We start from the raw sequence: 21,657 nt of genomic DNA, 5'->3' as shown, positions 1-21,657 counted from the left end.
GACTCGATCATGTACATCATCAGTGTTGAATGAAAAAAATTAGGTAACCATTGTTAAGCTTTTGGCAACTTGTACCTAGAGTTTAAGTAACTATGGTTACCAAAAAAAAATTGACGAAGGTTACTGAAAATTTCGCTATTTTTTCTTGTCATTCTTTTATTCAACACATGTTGTATACTTGGAACTGCCTTATTACATACTTTAGGGGCATACCTTATGAAATTGACTTTGGAAGCGTTGAATCAATCAACCAAATTAATTGGATTTAGTTGTTAAGTTTTTGATTTTTGATTCATGGGCTGTGGGATTGATATTTGGACACTGAATGCAATATATATGGGGATTTTAGGTCCAGTGAATATTCATCCATTAAGAGATTGGCCCATGTTAAAACACAAATTCTAGCTTCCAAAGGTTATAACATGCTGAGTTCTTTCACCAATCTCTTCTTCATTTCTTGACATGATTCGATCAAATCATTACAATTCAAAAGGGGCAACTTGCACAGCAGTAACCACTCCCCTAACATAGAAGCTCAATGCTTACCGTATTTGAAGGTCACTGTGTTCGGTAACAAGCTGAAGCAGGCCTAAGCTCTTACTCTCATTCTATTTTCCGATAAGTTTGATAGTTTCATTCTATGCTGCCCAGTACCATTTGATCTAGTGACATAGTCTCCCATTCGTAAGTGGGAGGTTGTGAGTTCAACTCACGAAACACTAGTTGTAGCATATGAGTTATTTACCTGATAAAAAAAAAAAAGTTTGGTTCGCGGAGAGAAAAATAATTTCTTTGTCTTTCTCATGGAAAAGGAAATGAAATTTTTCAAAGAACTTTTCATTCCAATATTTGGTAACATAAGAAAAGTCATCCGGAAAGTTGTTAAAAAGTTTGTAATTAATACAATAAAATAATGTGTTGTAAATAATAAATGTAAGGAAATAAAGGGGGAAAGTGATTCATTTGAAGTATAGAAGGAACTATTTTCCCCTCTATTTTTCTTTGCTTCAGGAAAGTTTTTCATTTTCTTTGGCATACCAAATGCAAGAAAGGAATAACTTTCCTTTCCCGATGTTTACTTTCCGCAAACCAAACAAGGCTTAAAAGTCAAAACAGTAAATACACACAAAATGGTCATTGATTATCATTTTCGTGAACAATTATGCTAATGTCGCTAAATGTTCATTGTGGTGATAGTGTTATACTATTAGTCGCCTTTATCATTAGGATCCTTGACCCATAAGTCCAATTATAAGAAAAAATTTCTCCATCAGTCCAAAAAAGAAAAAAGAAAAAAGAAAAAAAAACAGGTTCACATCATACCTATTTAACTCAAAAATAGAGCGAAATTACCATTTTATCCAATTCATAATTAATAAATTACAGAATGTCATTGTCACTCTCAGACAGTCAGACCTCTCTCTCCTCTCTCTATCTCAACCAGTGGCGTATCCAGGATCGGAATAGGGGTTGGGCTGGATTTAAGTGCATACAAATTTTGCAAGCTCGTAATTTTTTTTTCTTTTGAGGTTTGGAACCCAGTGGGAGGCTCATCCTCACGCCTTTAATATTATCATTCAAAACATAAAATAGGGAGGGACATAAAACCAAATTAAAACCCCTTAAATTAAAAGTTACAAGCATAAACTTGTTGTAAAATAATAAAAACTAACTAAATCGTACCCTCCAAGGTCCACTCATTTCAAACTCAGCAATCACAGAATCATTGTCAATACTATCAGCAAATTCTTTTCAATGTTGAGAACCATCAAATCATCAAGAAAGTCATCTTCCATCTTATTCAATACCTATAATAATATATATGTATCATTATTAAAATTATATATATATACAAAAACCAAAAACCAAAAACCAACATCAAGATTCAAGCACCAGGTTATAACTTATAACCAAAACAAAAACTAAGCAACTGAAAGCAACCACATATAATATTGCATATGTCAAATATCCATATTTAATATTGTAAGCTTCCAATTATCCAATAGCCACTGCAATTCCGCAAACCAATTAATCCACCGCAAAGCAACTAATATACCGATTATCATTTATCAATAGCCCATCCGCCATCCCTATCACATATTTCAAACATCCACTGCCTCCAAGCAATTAATTAAGCAGAGAATTAGAAAGAGAGAACTCACAGGAATGACACGATTTGGAAAGATTTCAGACTTTTGCCATTCAATGATCTCTTACGAAGTTCCGGTCTTCCGATTACTTCAATTGAAGCCTCTGAAATTCAAAGCTCACAGTCAATTGCAAGCAAAACCCATCAATGGGGCTTGGGAGAGATGAAATTAGAACTTAGAACTACCTTTATGTGGGTGATCTGGAGCTAATCGGGTTGGAGCCTTGGAGGAACTGAGGAAGAGGAACTGACGAACTGATGAACTCGGTCGGAGGAAGAGGAACTGAGGTCTGAGGAAGAGGAACTGAGAGGAATTGAGGTCTGAGGAAGAGGAAAGGAACTGAGGAAGTCAAGATTCAATAAGAGGAGCTGTCGGCTACTCTCTCTCTGGTAAGGAATAAAGGAACTAAAGGAAGTCAGGCTTAATAATTTAATATGATGTGTTTACATATATAATTTTTTTTTTGTTAAGTAGGCTGCAATACCTATACTTGGGGCTTTTTCTCCTTGATTCTCCCTTGGGCTATAGCCCAACCAGCCTTGTTACTGGTTACGCCCCTGATCTCAACTCGTTAATGGCATGGTTCTTAGACCATTACCACCTTCTCATTTCTCTCTCAGGAGCCCCAAATCATTGTCGAGCGACTCAGCATGCCCCCTCGGTCTCGCTCCCTACGAACCCGACCTCATACCCTGAAAATTGGAGCAATCGCTCCGAAGTCGAAGGTGCTATGCGGAGTTAGGAGAGTCATCCGATCCCGAGCTCTCCAAGGAGGACGTGATTGCTGGAATCCGGAGCGATTTTACGGAGATCGGCAAGAAGTTCAAAACTTTTATATTCTAAATCACATGTGTCCATGCACTTCTATTTTCATCACAGCTACTTAGTTATGTACTTCCAATTTCAATCAATTTTGTTTAATTCTTAGTTTTTTTTGCCAACTATTGTATAATATATTTTGAAATTCTGGTTACTAAGATATAATTTTGCATCTTATATTAGTGAATTATTATTTTACAAGAGAACCTATTTGAGTCATGTTTTTCAATTTAAAAAATAATTGACGGAAAGACTAATGATTGGACAATATTGATTAAGATCGAGAGCACATGAATACATGTGATGCAATCAAAAATATAAGGGCACAACTGATTTAAGGTGTAAAGATTATGGAGGTAAAATGATATTAACCTAATATTATTTTTTGAGAATCAATAATTTTTTAGAGTTAGTGGAGAATAATTTTTTATTTTGGTTTGATTTGATTTTGATTTTGAAAATGTCAATCGGAAATACCACAAATGCAATCACTGTCTGGAGATATTCTCCTGGCCTATATGCTTAGCACACGACACACATATATGTAGGATTTTCTTGGCCGAAGGCATATTCATAAATGTAAGTTAAGTAATGTTTCGGACGGACCGTTGTCCCGGCTAGAAGTTATATAAGTTCTTGTAATATATACAAATGATTACGCACGTGATTATGTAGTGATTATATTCAAGCATCATGGATTCATGGGTATTATCGTTAAAGGTATGTTATAATAATGTGCACTACTTGATATTCTACATGCATCTATGGTTGTAATGACCAATGAGTATCATCTTAATTGGATTAATTGGGTATAATTAGTAAGAGAACTTGGACCACGCACGTATGATCTTGTCCTCCTGTGCCGTTGGAAATCACATACGCAGAAAACAGAAAATCTGTTTTAAATTACCCAAAAAAAAAAAAAAACAAATTCTTGCTCTGAAAACAGAAAAAAGAAAGAGAAAATTACATATAAGTGAATTTTAAGGTGTTGTTTTAGCCTAAAGGCCACCCAATATTTTCTTCCTTCATAAGGCCACCAGATACAAAATAGGATTAAATTTTGAACATTAAAAATAAAGGAATTTATAGTTCTGCCACTCTCAAAACAGACCCAAATTGTGATATCAATCTAGGGTTTGTTTCATTTTCAGAAACGCATCCTTCTCTCTCTCTCGTCGCCGGCGCACGTTCTCTCTCGTCGGCGGGACACTCTCTCATCGCCGACGTTCTCCCTCGTCGATGGGCCTCTCTCAACCGCCTCTTGATCTGGACCTCGTCGCCGGCGCTCTTTCGATTTTCTGTGGAGTATCTTTGTTTGCAGTAGCTTTCTCTTATCTTTGTTTGCAGTAGCTTTCTCTTTTCAATTTCGATTTGCTGTGGAGTATCTTTGTTTGCAGTAGCTTTCTCTTTTCAATTTCGATTTGTTGTGGAGCATCTTTGTTTGCAGTAGCTTTGTCTTTCAATTTCAATTTGCTGTGGAGTATCTTTCAATTTCAATTTGCTAGTATGCTTGACAGTCTTTCGTTGTAGCGATTGTTCTGCTTTGGAGTATCTTTTAGAATGTTTGGTAGTATGTTTCATGATGCTTGACAGTAGCTTATCTTTAACAACAACTTGGCTTACCAGCTTGCATGTTTAACAAGAGCTTTCTGGTTCTATCTCAATAGCTTTATGGTTCTTTGACAGTAGCTTTACACATCTACTACAGTAGCTTGTTTAGTCTTTTACAGTAGCTTTTTGTTGTTTTTGTCAGTATCTTTTGTAGCCTTCCACTGTAGCTTTCTTATTCTTTAATAGTAGCTTTGTTTGTTATCTTCTCTCATTCTTTTCTCTACTTGCAGGAAGGAAAAATGGCTGAACATAGAGACCGAACACCACAGTATAGAGCAAGTCTACAGTCATTCAACGAGAAGATGAAAACCTACAAAGGGATGATCAGTCCAGATGTAATGTTGAGGTTGAATAGGACACCATTATGGGAGATCATTTATGTCTTCCATCATGGACTTTTAAAAGACAGAGAATGCAGAAAAGTAGATGAGGACATTTACATATGTGGCAGTTGATTTTGGTAATAACTTTTCATTCATGCTTTGTAGTAGCTTTAAGATTGCTTGGTAATAGCTTTCATATGTGTACAGTAGCTTTTAGACCTTCTAAAACGATTACCAGATTTTGTGTTTAGCAAGAGCTTTATAATTTTGTATTAGTACCTTTAGTGTTCTCTAACAATAGATTTATGCTTCATCTACAATATCTTTCTGTTTGGTAGCCACTTTGATGTTTGGTAGAGCTTTCAGGTTTTTCACTTTCATATCGGCAGTAGTTTTCATCCTTGTTCTTAGTATCTTTTTGATTCTTTTGTAGTAGCCTTCCATGTCTCTAGGAGTAGCTTTTGTGTTGCTGGATAGTAGCTTCCTTACTCATATAGAGTAGCAGTCTCAGTTTGGGAGTAGCTTTCATGTTGTTTGGTACTAGCTTTGTCAGTCTCTAGGAGTAGCTTTCAACTTCTGTTTCTTAGTAGCAGCTTTCTCAATCGTTGGAATAGCTGTGTTAGTCCCAGGGAGTAGCTTGTGTTCCTTGGTTGCAGCAAAGCTTCGGTCCTCATGCTTTTCATTGTTTGCTATTACTGTAGCACAAATGCTTGGGAAGATATTGTTGGATACAAATGCTTATGATGAGTACATAAATGTTATTCTTGCAGCATTCATACTTCTTAGTACTTTAGTTGCATCACATTTAATTGTTGTTATGCTTTTCTAATAGTTGATATGATTAGTTTGGTGGTACTTTTCTGAGCCTTTGAGAGTAGCGTTCTTAATATATGGGAGTAGCTTTTTTGTTTCATAGGAGCAGCATTCCTAATTAATGTTGAATATGTCAGCAGCTTTTGTGCTCACTAACAATAGCTTTTATATTAACTGGCAGTAGTTATCCAATTCCTTGAAGAAGAAGACCTTGAAGAGGAACTGGTTAGAGAGAAGAGGAAAGGGAGGAAGCAAGCTAGAAGGCTGAATTTCGAATCAAGCATAAAAAAGCAAGCCTACTAAAGACAAGGAGTTCATTTATGCCAATAAAAGAAGAAGGAGCGGCAAGAGGCATTAGATGATAATTCGACCAGTAGCTTCATGTAGTGGTGACAGTAGATTTTTTAGTCTATGAAAGTAGCATTTTCATGTGTTGATCGTAGCTTTATGATTGTTTTATTTCCAACTTTGATATTTGATGAAAAATTTACTGGTGACAATAGTATTTTGAAGTATTGACAGTGGCTTGATGAAGTGTTGACAGTAGCTTTGTGTGTAATTCTCAGCTTTGATATTTGATGGAAAATGATGTCTATTTTGATATTTTCAGCATTAATTTTCATCTTTAACATGAATGTCTTTTTCCAACTTCATTTTGTAACTGTTCTTGCTATGGGCAGTTTGGCACATTTATGTCTGATATTTCCATGAATCAGACTAATGAAAAGGGCAAAAGGCAACTCCAATCTTACATAACCATTGTGTAACTTAAAAACATAATAAAAATAGGTAAAGCAAAAATTGTAAAAATGTAATGAACTTAAAAGCTTAGACATCTAATAAGATTCTCAACAAATTGAAACTGTTGGAATTATGACAAAGTTAAACACCAAAGTTCAACATCAATCTTGAAAGTTATTGCAGAAGCTGTTCCCATTGTAAAAAAATTCGAATATAGTAAAAGCTATTACTGAAGCAAAAACTACTCCCATTGCTGTAAAGAAAAATACTCCCAATATTGTCAAAAGCCACTCTCAATGTTTTAGAAAGCTATGCATCTGTTCATGTACTAGTGTCAGCTTTCAGATTTGCACCATACATGTTGCCTTGTTGTGGAGCCCCTACTCACCACATCTACCACCCTTAATAGGCCTTGTCTTGCCACCTTCTGCAATAGACTTCATCCAAACAGATTTTGACCGGGACAATGGACTTCTAATCAATGGAGACTTCACAACAGAAGCTTAAGAGAATAAACAAAAGCTAATGGAATCATATTGAAAAAATACTAGCAGAACAGAATAAAGTCACTATGATAGTTATACAAAGCTACTAAGTGCATTCAACAACGAAGAAATAGTGGAAGAACAAAGATATGACAAAGATTAGTATTATATATAATCAGGAATGAAGACAGCAGCACCTATCTCTATCAATCAGATAGCTTTTAGTTTTGATATGAATGAAAACACAGTGAAACTGATAAGTAATGCACAGTAGCTTAGTTTGCTAATGATAGTAGCTTGTGGAAAGCATGACAGCAGCATTTCAAAACTGCAGCAGTAGCTATTTTGCAGTATATCAATTCTCCAAAAAAAGAAAACAAATAAACCAACAAATAATGCATAATAAGTTCATCTTATAGCAATAGTAGCTTATCAAAACTATTCCAGTAACATTTTTATAGAGGATCAGTATCTTTTTCTATAGGATATCAAAACGAAAATCACAAAATAACTCTATGACCAAAGCAACAGAACCAAAATGAAAATCACAAACCAAACATAGGGGAATGAGTCACAATTCAAACATAATCAATTGACTTTATGATGATACATATCCACTTTACAACACAACCAATTGTACTTTCAACGAAATGAATCAATCTATATTCTATATTAGTTTCCAAAGCTCAGGTTTTGAATTGAAATAAAATTAATTTCAAACAAAATCAAAAAAGAAAAACACATCAAAGACGAAGCAGTCAAGGTCGAGGACTTGAAGATGAAAACGCTGCGGTGATGGCTCCGGCGGATCGTGTAACGCATTCCCGATGGAGGTGGATGCAATTGATTGGAGAATCGATCGCCGGTGACGTGAGAGGGACCTCGAGATGCTTCAATTAGACAAGTGGCCGTCGTGCTTGGAACACCGAGATCTCTCGCCGTTTAGGTCATAGCTAGGGTTGATGAAGGTCGTAGGCGTCTTGATCGCCGTTGCCGGAAGCTAGAGAAACAAAAGCGACAAATGGTTGTCAGAGGACGAAGAGGAAGAAAGAGCGCTTCCCTGGGAGAGTCGCACAGAGAGAGAGAGAGAGAGAGAGAGAGAGAGAGAGAGAGAGAGAGAGAGAGAGAGAGAGAGAGAGAGAGAGAGAGAGAGAGAGAGAGAGAGAGAGAGAAGACGGAGAAAATGAGTAAACTGAGATCAGCGATTTGATTTTCTTAGGTAGAAGGGCAAAATCGTCAGAGAACAAATTATTTTGAAGATGCAAGTGGCCTTATATGTACAAGAAAAATAAGGTGGCCTTATGGTTAATTAAAGTTTCAAAATGACACTTATGAGTAATTTTCTAAAAAAGAAAATGGGGAAATACACCTACACCCCAAGAAACTCACTGCTAGTAAGTGATGTTCACAGCAGTAAACAAGTTTCCTTGCTTGAAGAAGCCGGCAAGGTGATGCTTATACGTACGTCCCTCTTCTAAACTTCCTTCTGCTTCATTCTACCATTCCGTCAAAGCCTGTTAATTTCGAGGAAGGTCCTCTCTATTCCCCCCCTACAAATTAACCTCTTCCTCCTTGGAAGTAATCAACTCTCAGAAGCATCAAGATTGAGCTTTGATCCCATGGCCACCGGAGTTTCGGTTGCCTCAATCCCAATATGGTACTGTTTCGGCCGAAACAATCTACTTGCTCGAAAGCCCATCTCGCAAACAAGCACCCCCTGTTTTGTTTTGGCTTCAGCAAAGAAGAGACACTTGGTTATGGAAAAGAGAACAGAGCATGAATTTACAGAGAAAAGCTTGGAACAAACAGAGAGAAGGAGTGTTATAACTCCAAGAGTTGCAGAGAGATTAGCAAGAAGGAAATCGGAGAGAAATACTTACCTTGTTGCTGCAATCATGTCCAGCCTGGGAGTCACTTCAGCTGTTGCCATGGCTGTTTACTACAGATTTTCTTGGCAAACAGAGGTAATGAAATAGTACAGTGTCACTTTTGAAAATGGATTTTGATTAGTCATATGGGTTTGATTAACCTTTTGCCATGCAGATTGGGGAGTTTCTTGTTCCAGAGATGTTGGGCACATTTTTGCTCTCTGTGGGCTCTGCTGTAAGTATTGGATTAGAATTCAAAAGGGGTTTGTTTGATTGGTGGTGAATTTGATTGAAATTTCTATAAATCACAGGTGGGGATGGAGTTTTGGGCAAGGTGGGCGCACAGAGCTCTGTGGCATGCCTCATTATGGCAGATGCATGAGGTTAATTAACCTTATATACATTTACTGTTCATATATCAAATAGTTTCTTACCTTGGTTTGGTGCTGAAAAGTCTGTTCTTTTTAGTAATATGGTGATCAAAATTGAGATTGGTAGGTGATCTTAGATTTTTGGGTTATCTTATGGAATTTGCAGTCTCACCATCGACCTAGGGATGGTCCTTTCGAGATTAACGACGTGTTTGCTATAACCAATGCTGCTCCTGCTATTGCTCTTCTCTCTTACGGTTTCTTTACCAAGGGTCTTTTTCCTGGACTATGTTTTGGAGCTGTAAGTGCCTATTCTTTTCAAATTTTGTGTTTTTCCGGTCAAAGCCCTAAATTTGGGATCGGCCGATGAGTCTCACTACTAATTTTCACAAACTTACACACACATAAAAAAGGAAAAATGTTGATACTTCTCTAATCTAAGTCGCTTTTTCTTTTGGTTTCGGAATACAGGGGCTAGGGATCACAGTTTTCGGGATGGCATACATGTTTGTGCACGATGGTCTCGTCCACCGTCGATTTCCAGTCGGGCCAATCGCAGACGTCCCTTATTTACAAAGAGTTGCTGCCGCCCACCAGGTTAGTGACACTTCCTATTGACACATTTAACTTTCCTAATCAAAATTTTTTTCTCATTTGTTCATCACATGCTCATCGATCGTTTTTCTTGTAAATTTGAATATATAGGTTCATCATACATACATATTGAATGGAGTGCCGTATGGGTTGTTCTTGGGACCTAAGGTAAAACAATGTTCTTATTGATTTCTGATATGTCAATGAAATATGATAAATTGGGGTTAATAAGTGATTAAATCATGTGATCTGCAGGAAATAGAAGAGGTTGGAGGCATGGAAGAATTAGAAAAGGAGATCAAGCGGAGAAGCACCAAGAGTACTATACCCAAAAGCTGACGTTATTTGAAGTGATTGCTTCATTTCTCAAAACTCTTTATAAAAAAGACCAAGTTAGGAAGCTTCAGACTCAGAGACTTCTCCAACTGTAACAATAGACGTGCAAGCAAAGTTCTTAATTTCTAAGGCTTTGAGTTCCTATAATTGGAAAGCACTTACAGAGACAGCAACATCTCAAGAAGACTGAATGTGACTTTGTGATATATCAACCCGAATCTCTTGTTGCGTTCTCTAGTCTGAAAATCTTGGACAACTCTCTCCCCGGCCGCAGCCTTATTCGCCATTAGTTTAGACTAGCAAGGTTTGCCCGCGCTTTGCTGCGGGATATGGATCATAACCATAATGTTGGAAAAGAATAGATACATGTTAAAAAATAATTGGTAGTTGGATTGGATGAGCTAGATACAAATTTCAAATAGATCAATTTCAGTTAAATACAAATTTCAAACAGACCAATCTTTACTCTCTTTGATTTCGATTTCTCCAGCCAAGCTCAGTTGGTTACGAAGCTTGATTTGGATAGGGCCTCCCTGAAGATCTAGATTGAAGGCCTAAGAGTTGGGGGGAGGTCCTTTCTCCTTCATCCTTTTCAGCATCCTCAAGAATCTGCTGCTCTTCTCTCACCTTTGTAGTGTTTCTTTTGCTCCATTTGTGGTATTTTCTGGCTATGTCCAGTTCATTCCTGGCACTGTCCAAATCGGGAGGACATTGTTCCTCACCTCTCTTTCTTTCTTTCTCAATGTCAATCAATCCCACATCTTTCCAGATGAAAACATACATTATATATTAACATTATATAATGTATGTTTTGATTTATAAATTTAGTAACACATCTTTGTACACTATGTTTTTAGTGTATTTATTTGGTATATTATTACTATTATTTATTAAAATTTTTAAACCATTTCTTGATGTAACTCTTGAAAGTGCAACATATAATTGTCCGTGAGTAAAAACAGGTTCAGGTAAATATATGCCAACTTGATTTAAAGATTGACCTTGACTTTTATTAATTATCATAGCATAACATGGTCTAACTGGAAATTGTCGTCTTTTAAAAATGAATGGCCACTTATTTTCAGTAGCTGTAAGAACAATTCTAGGTATAAAAAATTTTTGATTTATATTTGTTCCTGTTAATATTTTTGCTTCTATTAATCTATCAAATAATGCTGTTATTATTAATCTTGTACCATTACATAATCCAGATCGTTGATTTAAATTTCTTAATAACATAATAGGCATTCCGATCTTCAAAATTAATTTATGCGATGGTAATCCAGGAAATTCCAATTTATTTAAGAATTCTGTTGGATATAAAACATCCATATTTTCATGATTTTTTGAATTTTGAACAATAGTATATGAGCTTAGGTAAGTACTCACATTACCTGGCAATAAATTTATAGCATAATTGTTTATTTCTGTTACTGTAGTATTTCGTGGTGTAACTATTGCACGTTCTCTTAAATAATCAAATTTGTTGTAATTTTCATTGAAATTTTGATAAGTTGCTAGAAAAATTGCTTTTATTGGATCTATATAATTATCAATAAGTATATCGTTTGGAATTTCAACCCATGATGTATCTATATCATTTTCATAATTTATAGATTGTATTTTACCTTCTCCAATTTGTAATAGCCAATTTGCAAAAGCTGAAATATTTTTTCTATCCTCATCAGTTAAATTTTTTTTTGATAATCTCATATTTTCTGTTAAATGAAATATTTTAAATGATTGCCAAAGGTATGAGTAGTTTAATGAAGCTTCAATTATTTGTTCTTTAGTTCCTCCGGTGATAACAGGTAAAATTTGTCTAAAATCACCACCTAATAAAATGGGTTTACCACCGAATGGTTTATCTTTTTGTATATTATTTGAATCTGATAAAATATCTCGTAAAGATTTATCTAATGACTCAAAACAATGTTTATGACACATTGGAGCTTCGTCCCAAATAATTAGTTCTGCTCTATCAATTAATTTTGCAAGATGAGTACCTTTCTTTATCGGACATATTGATAAATTATTTATTGTAATAGGTATTTTAAATCTAGAATGAGCGGTTCTACCATTTGGAAGTAATATTGAAGCAATTCCTGATGATGCAACAGCTAAAACAATTTTTCCTTCAGATCTTAATTTACTTATTATTGTATGCCATAAAAAAGTTTTGCCAGTTCCTCCATGACCATGAACAAAAAAAGCGTTGCATGTTTTTTTTTCAATCCCTTCAATTACTTCATCATAAACAATTTTTTGACACGTATTTAACTGAGCAACTAAATTTGTATGTAAATGTTTTAATTCTCGACAGTTATAATCTAATTCTTCTTTTAATAATTTATTTTTCAATTCTAATATTTTATTTTTATCAGGCATTGGTAATTGATGATCTTTTAATGAACTTGATGACATATTAAATAGGTGTTCTAGTTCAAATAACAATGTGTTCTTCAGTTCTGATTCTGGTAAGGTCAAATTTGGATTTTGAGTTTCTAATCTAGCTTTATATAAAATATCATCACACATATTTGACCAATGTAAATCAAATAATGTTTGAGGACTTGCAACATCGCAAAATAAGATTATTGTAACAAAAAGTTGGCGTATTTCAGAAGCCGTTGCAATATATGAAGAATTTGTTAATGCTTCAATCCATTCTTTATCATCTCCTAATAACCCCAAGGCTTGACAGGCTTCTTGATAAGAAGGGTATGTAATCTCATTAACGGTCTTTATTGAATTGAAATCACTACAACCTTTTTGAATATTTAATAACATTCTCATAAAATATAGTTCGCCTTTTGTAGGATGTATATATGTTATTCGTCCAATTGTTTCATATCGTTTTCTTGGTGCCCAACATTTTGTGCGATCATGCCAAACAAACTTAGTTGGAAATTCTACATAAGTTAATTCGCGTGCCTCTGGGTAAATTTTATTTGCTTGAAACCATCCGGTTAATGTAGTATCTTCTGTACTTTTACGTTCTATGATTGATTCAAGAGATTCAGATTCATTAAAAATAACATTTTGTTCTAACGGTAGATGTATTTGTAAACGTTGTACAGCAGGATGCTTAGAATGAATTAGATATTCAAACAATCTCCAAATAGATTCATGAGGAGTTAGATAACGACAATTAAGATAAGTTTGAATTTCATCATTTAAGTTTTCTTGTAACAAAATTCGAGCTCTATCTGGACCTTTATTAATATATTTGAATAAATATTTAATTAACATAGATTGGGAACATAATTCAACATTAATATGAGCATTGTATCTCAATAATAAGTTTGAATTATATGGTACAACAAAATTATTACCAACATGAACGCCATTTTTTTCGACGAATTTTGTGTCATCATTGATACGTTTATATGTTGGTGGTGAATTAGCTTCGAATATAGTTTTTGTGTTATATGGTTTTGGAAAGAATTTAGAGCATTTTCCATCTTTCATGCAAGGGCTTTTTGGATTAATTTGTCCACATGGCCCATGAATCATAAATTGACTTACAATATCAAAAAGTTCTGGATTAACATTTTTATCTGGTAATTCAGCTGAAATAATAGAGTCTATATCTGCTGCTGTATAACATTTATAATCTCTTTTTAACCAAAACAACATATGAGCATGAGGAAGTCCTCTTTTTTGAAATTCTATTGTGCAAACATCTGCCTCAACTTGTCCAAAAGGTTCCCCAGATTTAATATATGTAATCATATTTTGTAATTTTATGTTAAATATTCTCGAAATTATATCAGGCCTGTCTTCAATTTTAGATTTAGGATCATTTTTTAAATATCTTTGTATTTCTATCCATTTAACATTGCAAGTAAAAGTTATAAATAAATCAGGATTGCCATATTGTCTGCAAATTGCCATAGCATCTTGATAATTATTAATCATATCTCTAGGACTTCCAGTATGAGAACTTGGTAAAATAATTTTTTGTCCTAAGTCATGACCTTTATGAATTCCAGATGAAGATGCAGTATACATTTCTTTAAGAATTTCATTTCGGAAATTTTTTTGATTTTTCCTTATCCAATCTAAACGATCTTCCTCAACAGTTGCATAAGCATCAACTAAAAATTGTTGAAATAATCGTCCACCCTGTAATAAAGTATTTTCTACGTTACGTCTGTCTTGAATTTGATACGTAATATAACTTCGCATTGATATTCTCTCTCTTTTTTGTTGGGAATTTGTAGATGTTTTGTGCATCAATAAATTTGGTTTATATCCATCTTCACCATACGGAAAAAGAATCGGATATTGTAATGACATATATTTTGGATGTATTTTCGAAACTCGTTGCAATTGTCTATTATTTGATTCAATAATTATGTCTCTCTCTGAATTATGTTCTCCAATATTGCCCACTGTTAACGTTAGAATCCGTGGGGATCTCTAGTTAGCTTAAATGAGAGAAAGAGAGAGATTGACACGAGATGTATAGTGGTTCGCCTCCGCATGAGCGGGAGACTACGTCCACTTGAAAGCTATACTAGTGTGTCGAGCCTTGCGGCCTAACAAGATTACAAGAGATGTAATGAATGTGTTGAGTTGTGGGAGGAGGCATTCCTTTTATAGATGAAGGAATGCTTCTCTTTTACTTGTTCTTCGATGTGGGACAAGCAAAGTTACTATTCTAGTCTATTTAACATGCAGAAAGCTATGTTTGTGGAGGCATCTTGGCAAGGGCGGAAATGTGGCTTCCCGGTGGCGGATTTGTGACTTCCGGATACTGCCGCGTAGCCTGAACATAGGGCTACACGATGCATGTCTCGGTTGGGCCTTGCCATGTCTTGTGGATGTCCCAAAGTGGGTGTTACTTATGCTTGGTGACGTAGTAAATACTCCATATTATTGGAGGTATGTACAAGTCCCCGAAGTCCCCGAGTAAGAGTAGCTTCTTGGTTGGGGAGTTCAAATCATGAAGTCATCAAGCATAAGTAACCGGGCGGTACGGAGCCCCTACAAGTCCCCGAACTCCGTAAGCAAGAAGGGACTCGTTAACCTGCACAACAAAAACAAAAAGCAGGCATACGTAGAATGCTCGTTGCATGGAGCAACAAAATATAAACGTATGGGGGGCGTGATACATGTTGATGTATACACGTGAATGGCGCCGAGTACGATCGATGATGACGGACAAACTCGAGAGCGCGTATGGTCGTGTGAGCATATGGATTGTATATGATAAATGTAAGTTGTATGAGCGCTGCGAAGGTAAGCGTTTGGTTGTCGCTCGTATTAATGGAACGCGAAAAGAATTCAATTTGTCGGGAGCGACAAATGGTAGAAGAATTCCATGTTCCATTAACGTGGTGGGATGAGCGGAAGCTCAATGGGATGCCGGGAAGGCATGAGCGGGAAGCTCAATGGGGTGCCGGGAAGGCATGAGCGGAAGCTCGTGAGCGGAAGCTCAAGGGTTGCCGGGAAGGCATGAGCGGGAAGCTCAATGGGGTGGGCCCCTGCTAGGCCCCGCTAGAGAGTCCCCGACTCCCCAGCCATGTTTGTTGAGGGGGAGCTGCACGGAGCAGAGGGTGTTGGGAAGCGATCCCAATCTTTGGTACCCAAGCGTCGGGGTTAACTGCCAGATCAATGGCTGCCGTAGGCTGCGTTAACTAGTCCCTTGCTGCCGGATCAATGGCTATTATGAGGCGTTGCCTGACCGCTTGGCGGTTTTGGTCGTAGACCGTGGATGTGTAAAGTATGCATTTGCATGAAAAAATGACAAACACATAGAGCAAGCATGCACAAGTAGTAAAGTGGCCAAGAACATGTCGTAGGCATGCGTAAGGGTCATGGAGACATGTATAGACATAGCAATAGCTCTAATTGCAAGAGCGTAAGAGATAAGATGTAGTTACTTATCTCGTGGTAATTTGGGGGCTGGCGGAGTTGGCCGAGCATGGCGATCCATTGCTTGGCGGATAAAGTACTCCGATAATGTCCGTCAACTCGTAGTTGCGGTTGAATGGTCGATAGAAATAGAGATTTCCTTGAAACAAAATATATGATTAAGATGTGGATTTGTAAAATCAACATCAACAATTTGCATATGTATTTGGACAAAATCGTAAGCAAAGTGTACAAGTAAATGTAGTAGTTGATGACAAATAAGTTGCATAAATGTCTATTTTGAATGTCCAATTTGCGGGGAACATACGAGCGCTCATTAGTTCTACATAACACATCGTTTATATGCAAATGTGAAGATGCCATGTGCCAAGATGTATAGCCGGATCCGGGGGCATATAGGTGAAGTCAACCATGCATATAATCTTGGAGATAAGGAATTTAGTCAAAGCACCAGCATGCTATCATATTACATGGACACATGTAGCATAATTATGAATATCCAATTAACAAGCTTTGCATGTGGCCGACACAAGCATAAGGTGAAAGCATGGCAATCTGCACGCATGACCATGCTTAATTGATCACAACGGAAACACGCACAAGTCTCTATAGTTGCATGCTATCGTGGGCTTGTAACTGCCGTGTAATTATAGGCATGTAAGGACAAGCGAGAGAACAGTGCAGTGTGTATATATGATAATCAATCAAGGATATTGATTAAAAGAAAAAAGCTTATCTGGTTGGTTGGGGCGTCGACTGAGAGCTGGTGAACTGACGAAAGTCCAGCGTCAAGTTTCGACGAGTTGATGAGGTCCTCTGGTCGTCAAGTGTCAAGCCCCAAACGTTAAAGAGCTCAGCGGTGAATTGCGGCGCTGATGCGCAGCGGAGGAGAGGACTCAGCGTAGGAGAGAGCTCAGCGGAGGTGCCTTGGCGGAGCGGAGCTCGGCGCGGACGGAGCCCTTGCAAGCAAAGGTCAGCGGAGGTTTCGTCCGCCACAGAAGGTCAGCGGAGTTGGAAGCATGGCGGAGGTTTCGTCCGCCACAGAAGTTCGAAGCCGGAAAACCATATTCTACGGAAGCGAGCGGATCTGCAGTCAGCAAGCGGACGAGCTGTGCAAGCTGTCGGAGCTGTTCAGTTGGGCGGAGCTGCTGGCGGAGCAGAGCCGGCATCGAGCCGAGCTCCGGAGGTGCAGTGAGCAGAGGAAGTGCCGCTGATGGTTCTCCGGCGGACGTAGTCTGGCGGAAGCCTTAAAGAGTTGGCGGAGAAGCCGAGTTCGGCGGAGGAAGTTGTCCGGCGGAGCGATTAATGACTGCCGGCGGTGGGGAGTCTGGCGGAAGTTGGGTGCCTGCCTGGCGGAGCGGAGCTCCCTAGCGGAGCTGGTGCAGCGATGCAAGCATCGGAGCGAAGCTTCGGACCAGAGCGCGCTGGCTTGGCTGCTGCTACCGCCGGCGGAGGATCCCAGCGGAGCTAAGGCTGGGCGGAAGATCGCAGTCCGGCAGAGATCGAAGTTCGGCGGAGAAAGTTGCTGCTGGCGGAGCAATTGGCTGGCGGGAAATTTGAAAACTGGATGGGTGCCCAGAGAAGTTCTCTGGGTGTCCAGAGCAAATTTGGCCGCCCAGATTGTTTTTTTTTTTTTATGCCAGCGTTGACCTTCATGGGTTGGGCGTTGACCAACCTTGACTGGTGCTGACCGAAAGTGTGACCAAGCCTTGATGGGCGTTGACTTCCCCCGCCGGGCGTTGACCAGCCCATACGTTGGTGTTTTGAGCAGTTTCTGCAAGTTTTGACCACTTCTTGGGCGTTGACCAACTCCGCCGGGCGTTGACCACGTGTTGACCAGCCCGCAAGGTGCAAATTTCTGCACACTCTGCTCTAGTTGCTGCCAAGAAACATTAATTCAAACATAAACTCAAAGAAGGAAGGAATTTCTTCAAGCTCCGCTGAGCAGACTTAGCTCATGGAAGGTGACGAAGCCAATGTGTTGGCTTCCCACAGACGGCGCCAATGTTAACGTTAGAATCCATGGGGATCTCTAGTTAGCTTAAATGAGAGAAAGAGAGAGATTGACACGAGATGTATAGTGGTTCGCCTCCGCATGAGCGGGAGACTACGTCCACTTGAAAGCTATACTAGTGTGTCGAGCCTTGCGGCCTAACAAGATTACAAGAGATGTAATGAATGTGTTGAGTTGTGGGAGGAGGCATTCCTTTTATAGATGAAGGAATGCTTCTCTTTTACTTGTTCTTCGATGTGGGACAAGCAAAGTTACTATTCTAGTCTATTTAACATGCAGAAAGCTATGTTTGTGGAGGCATCTTGGCAAGGGCGGAAATGTGGCTTCCCGGTGGCGGATTTGTGACTTCCGGATACTGCCGCGTAGCCTGAACATAGGGCTACACGATGCATGTCTCGGTTGGGCCTTGCCATGTCTTGTGGATGTCCCAAAGTGGGTGTTACTTATGCTTGGTGACGTAGTAAATACTCCATATTATTGGAGGTATGTACACCCACAATGAGACCACTAATTTCCTCAGATGTTGGTCTTTCATATTGTTTACTATCAGTACGTAAACAATCAAGTACATTCACAGTAAATAAAGGTAAACACTGATTTTCAAATTTATCTCTTATCGTTCGAAATTGTTTAACTAATTCATTAATTTCATCGAACATCTTAATAAGTCCTTCAACTATATATGGTTTGATGTTGTTATTCATATGGGTAGGATTAATAGCATTAATACGATTATAAATCTCATTTTGAGTATCATATATATATAATTGTGCATATTTAGGAAATTCTCCCTCAGATGGCAATATAGAACCCATTAAATGATGTACTTGACCACTGATTTTAAATACGTACGGACCTAATCCAGTATTTATTTTTCGATCAATTATTGCTCCCATTGATGTAAACGAAAACATTGAATTATAAATTCGAATATTTTCCCTAAAAAGTTTACTTTCCGAACCGTTATTTGGATCTAATAATGTTCTAAGAAAATTCGGAGTTGGTTTAGCATGTGGAAGTTTAATTTTCCCTTTTTTGCAACAATTTGTATAGATAGGAGACACTTTCGTCGATGTTTGTTTAATTGCCTCTTCAAGCCAAAACAGTGCGTCACAGTAATCACAAACATAAATATTGTCGCCTGCATCTTCATATCTAATGATTGAACCTATCAATACAATTTCCCTTTTTGTCAAACGGCATATGCAACTATCTATTTTGATAAGTATAATAGATACAATTTTGAAAAAAAAAAAAAAAAAATTACCTTGTCTAGTGCTTTGATAGCTTGCTTGACCGAATGAATGTAAATGTTCGCCTGCATACAATTTGCCAAAAGTGAGAAGGAGGAAGGGGGCTGTGGAAATATCAAATTGCAAAGAATGATCATATTGTTAAACATGTACAAAAACTATGTTTACATTAACCTCAAAAAACTCAAATTGCATAGAATATTCATACTTAAATTATTGTTATTAAAAAAAGGTAAGTCACACTCGTATGCATGCTTAACTTTTTTTTGTTTTTTACACTCATACTCGTTTCCCATGATAACAATCTATTACCTAGAATATTGCACTTACCAGTTCCACCCTGACCATTACCATTCGAATTAGCCTCAGTAACAGTAGTTCGCTTCATTGTCACATTTGACGTCTCTCGATTATTTCTAACTCGCTTATCTCGATGTTGTATTACATTGATACCATCATCATTGTGTTGCTTTACCCGGCTATCCTCAACCACCGCTTCAGACACTATTTAAAAAATAAAAATAAAAATACTGTTAAGTCATTTTCATTCCATAAATAACAACCAAATGTTGGTAAACTCTTTTTTTTTTTTCACACTAATATACTAACCTTCTATCCATCTTCTTGATTTGATTCGACGATTGATATTGTTATCAAAAAAGGTAGCAGTAGTGTGACCATCCAATGCATTCTGCACATTTTGTTGATCATTATCATTTGGTCCATCATTCATTCTTAAGTATCTTTTTCCCTTCAGCTTTCGATTGTTTGATGCCATCCCTGCAATTTTAAATCATTTAAAATAGGTAAAAGAAGTTGCAGATCACTCCAAAAAAGCGAAGGGAGAGATAAGAGGGAGGGAGAGAAAAAGAAAGAAAGAAAAGGGAGGAAGAGAAAGGAAAAAAAAAAAAAAACACACACACACACAGAAATGGAACAGATTGATCACACACACCTAAATTCCATACACAAAAGAAAGAAGGAAAGAAAAGGGAGGAAGAGAAAGGAAAAAAAAAAAAAAAAAAGCACACACACAAATGGAACAGATTGATCACACAGTCTGCAAGCCATTCTTCACAGAGGCCAAACTAAAAAGACCAATTACATAATATGACACTATAATGCTTATATGTATTATAAACTCAATACACAAATAATTTATTATAAGTTTCCACTTTATATCCAAGTAAGGAACAAAAATTACATACTTTAGTTACTCCTAACATGAGTGAAAACGTGGATTAAGCCTAAGTTCTCTTACGGTTTAAATCATACGATTTGTTTGCACATATCTTTGGCACATAAACAATAGCTTGGTCGGCAAAACTAAAACTAAACTCAAGTACTATACTTATTGACTTCAAACACCCTGTTGTAGACATAAGCATAACAGCAAGGCATTAATAAAGAAAATCCAACAGCTCCATTCACTTCCAGTTTTACCTCAAACGGTTCTCACGTCAACATTGAATATCCAGTGTATTTTCATCTAATGGATTTTATCAATTGACCCACATGTCATACAAAGACCAATTAATTTTATTAACCAAAATAAATGGCCAAGAAAGAAAGCTCTCTCAGAATGCAAAAAGGAAATCTGATTACGCATCCTATTACTCCAATAAGCCCACTTACAATCAACACTCACCGAGCCGCTTACAGCTGCTGCTTCGTTATTCACAGTTAAGACCGGCACTTCTGATCTCTCTCTCCTTCTTTTCCTTCTTCCCCTTTTTTTTTTTCCCTCCCTCGTTCTCTGTGTGCTTGACAAACAACAAAATCTGAAAAGAAAACACAAAATCAGAAGAGACCCCAACACTATCAAACTTTGATCACAACCAAACTTGATAATCAAACCTGATAATCCGGAAGAGCTAACGTTATCAGGAAGAGTTAACGTTATCAAACTCTATCCAAGCATTCATCGACAACCAAACCCGACGATCGGGAACAACGAATTTCGGTATATATAGACGCTTCCGTCGGTGTAAATAAGTCGGTGATAGAGGCTTCGAGATTTCATGATAAAGGCCTCGACACTTCTAGATAGCTTCAGGCATCTCAACTTTTTCTTTTAGTCGGTTAGATTTTTTGGCCCAATCGATGTCAACTTCTATCAGAGTAATTCAAGGGCAGAACCGTCTTTCTACTGTTATTGTGAACAGTAAAATGAATAGTGTAGGAACTTTAGTATATAGATAATAATATGTTAAATATTGGTTGTTATAGGGGTTTTCATTGTAATTTTCTTTCTTCACTAAAAAGGAAAAAAAGATTTCCAGCAGCTCCGCCCCTCAAATTGTACTTATGTATTGCAAGTTTGCAACAAATATAAATAGTACATGTCTTCTTCAAGAATCGATTTCTTTTTAGCTTTTAGAAGTAAAAATTGA

The 21,657-nt window shown here is 37.3% G+C and overlaps 2 protein-coding genes across 5 annotated transcripts; one reads left to right on the top strand and one right to left on the bottom strand.

The window, feature by feature from the left end:
• The first annotated feature begins 8,311 nt into the window (after positions 1–8,311).
• LOC133746294 (beta-carotene hydroxylase 2, chloroplastic-like) lies at positions 8,312–10,567 on the top strand. Its single transcript, XM_062174473.1, has 7 exons — positions 8,312–8,909; positions 8,989–9,048; positions 9,125–9,196; positions 9,351–9,485; positions 9,656–9,781; positions 9,890–9,946; positions 10,034–10,567. The coding sequence occupies exons 1-7, from the start codon at positions 8,565–8,567 to the stop codon at positions 10,115–10,117; spliced, it is 879 nt and encodes a 292-aa protein (XP_062030457.1). The 5' UTR covers positions 8,312–8,564; the 3' UTR covers positions 10,118–10,567.
• A 51-nt stretch (positions 10,568–10,618) lies between these two features.
• Positions 10,619–21,329, bottom strand: LOC133746292 (uncharacterized). 4 transcript variants are annotated; one of them, XM_062174472.1, is made up of 6 exons: positions 21,122–21,298; positions 20,913–21,045; positions 19,874–20,044; positions 19,595–19,768; positions 19,279–19,329; positions 10,619–10,875 (listed from the first exon to the last, which is right to left on the bottom strand). In XM_062174472.1, the coding sequence occupies exons 3-6, from the start codon at positions 20,040–20,042 to the stop codon at positions 10,619–10,621; spliced, it is 651 nt and encodes a 216-aa protein (XP_062030456.1). In that variant the 5' UTR covers positions 20,043–20,044; positions 20,913–21,045; positions 21,122–21,298. The 4 variants fall into 4 exon arrangements, with proteins under 4 accessions (XP_062030456.1, XP_062030453.1, XP_062030452.1 ...); XM_062174469.1 differs by lacking the exon at positions 10,619–10,875 and adding an exon at positions 10,885–19,179 and having other exon boundaries at positions 20,900–21,045; positions 21,122–21,329; XM_062174468.1 differs by lacking the exon at positions 10,619–10,875 and adding an exon at positions 10,885–19,179 and having other exon boundaries at positions 21,122–21,329.
• Between the last annotated feature and the right edge of the window lie 328 nt (positions 21,330–21,657).

Source organism: Rosa rugosa, chromosome 4 (assembly GCF_958449725.1).
Source record: "Rosa rugosa chromosome 4, drRosRugo1.1, whole genome shotgun sequence".
NCBI lineage: Eukaryota > Viridiplantae > Streptophyta > Magnoliopsida > Rosales > Rosaceae > Rosa > Rosa rugosa.
This window is presented reverse-complemented; position numbering and strand designations above follow the sequence as displayed.

Bases quoted from the DNA above. Each gene is read 5' to 3' on its own strand.
- LOC133746292 (XM_062174469.1), bottom strand. From the start codon at position 14,416: ATGTCATTACAATATCCGATTCTTTTTCCGTATGGTGAAGATGGATAT.
- LOC133746294 (XM_062174473.1), top strand. From the start codon at position 8,565: ATGGCCACCGGAGTTTCGGTTGCCTCAATCCCAATATGGTACTGTTTC. The intron at 8,910-8,988 runs GTAATGAAATAG...TTTGCCATGCAG, and splicing joins GATTTTCTTGGCAAACAGAG to ATTGGGGAGTTTCTTGTTCC. The intron at 9,486-9,655 runs GTAAGTGCCTAT...TTCGGAATACAG, and splicing joins CTGGACTATGTTTTGGAGCT to GGGCTAGGGATCACAGTTTT.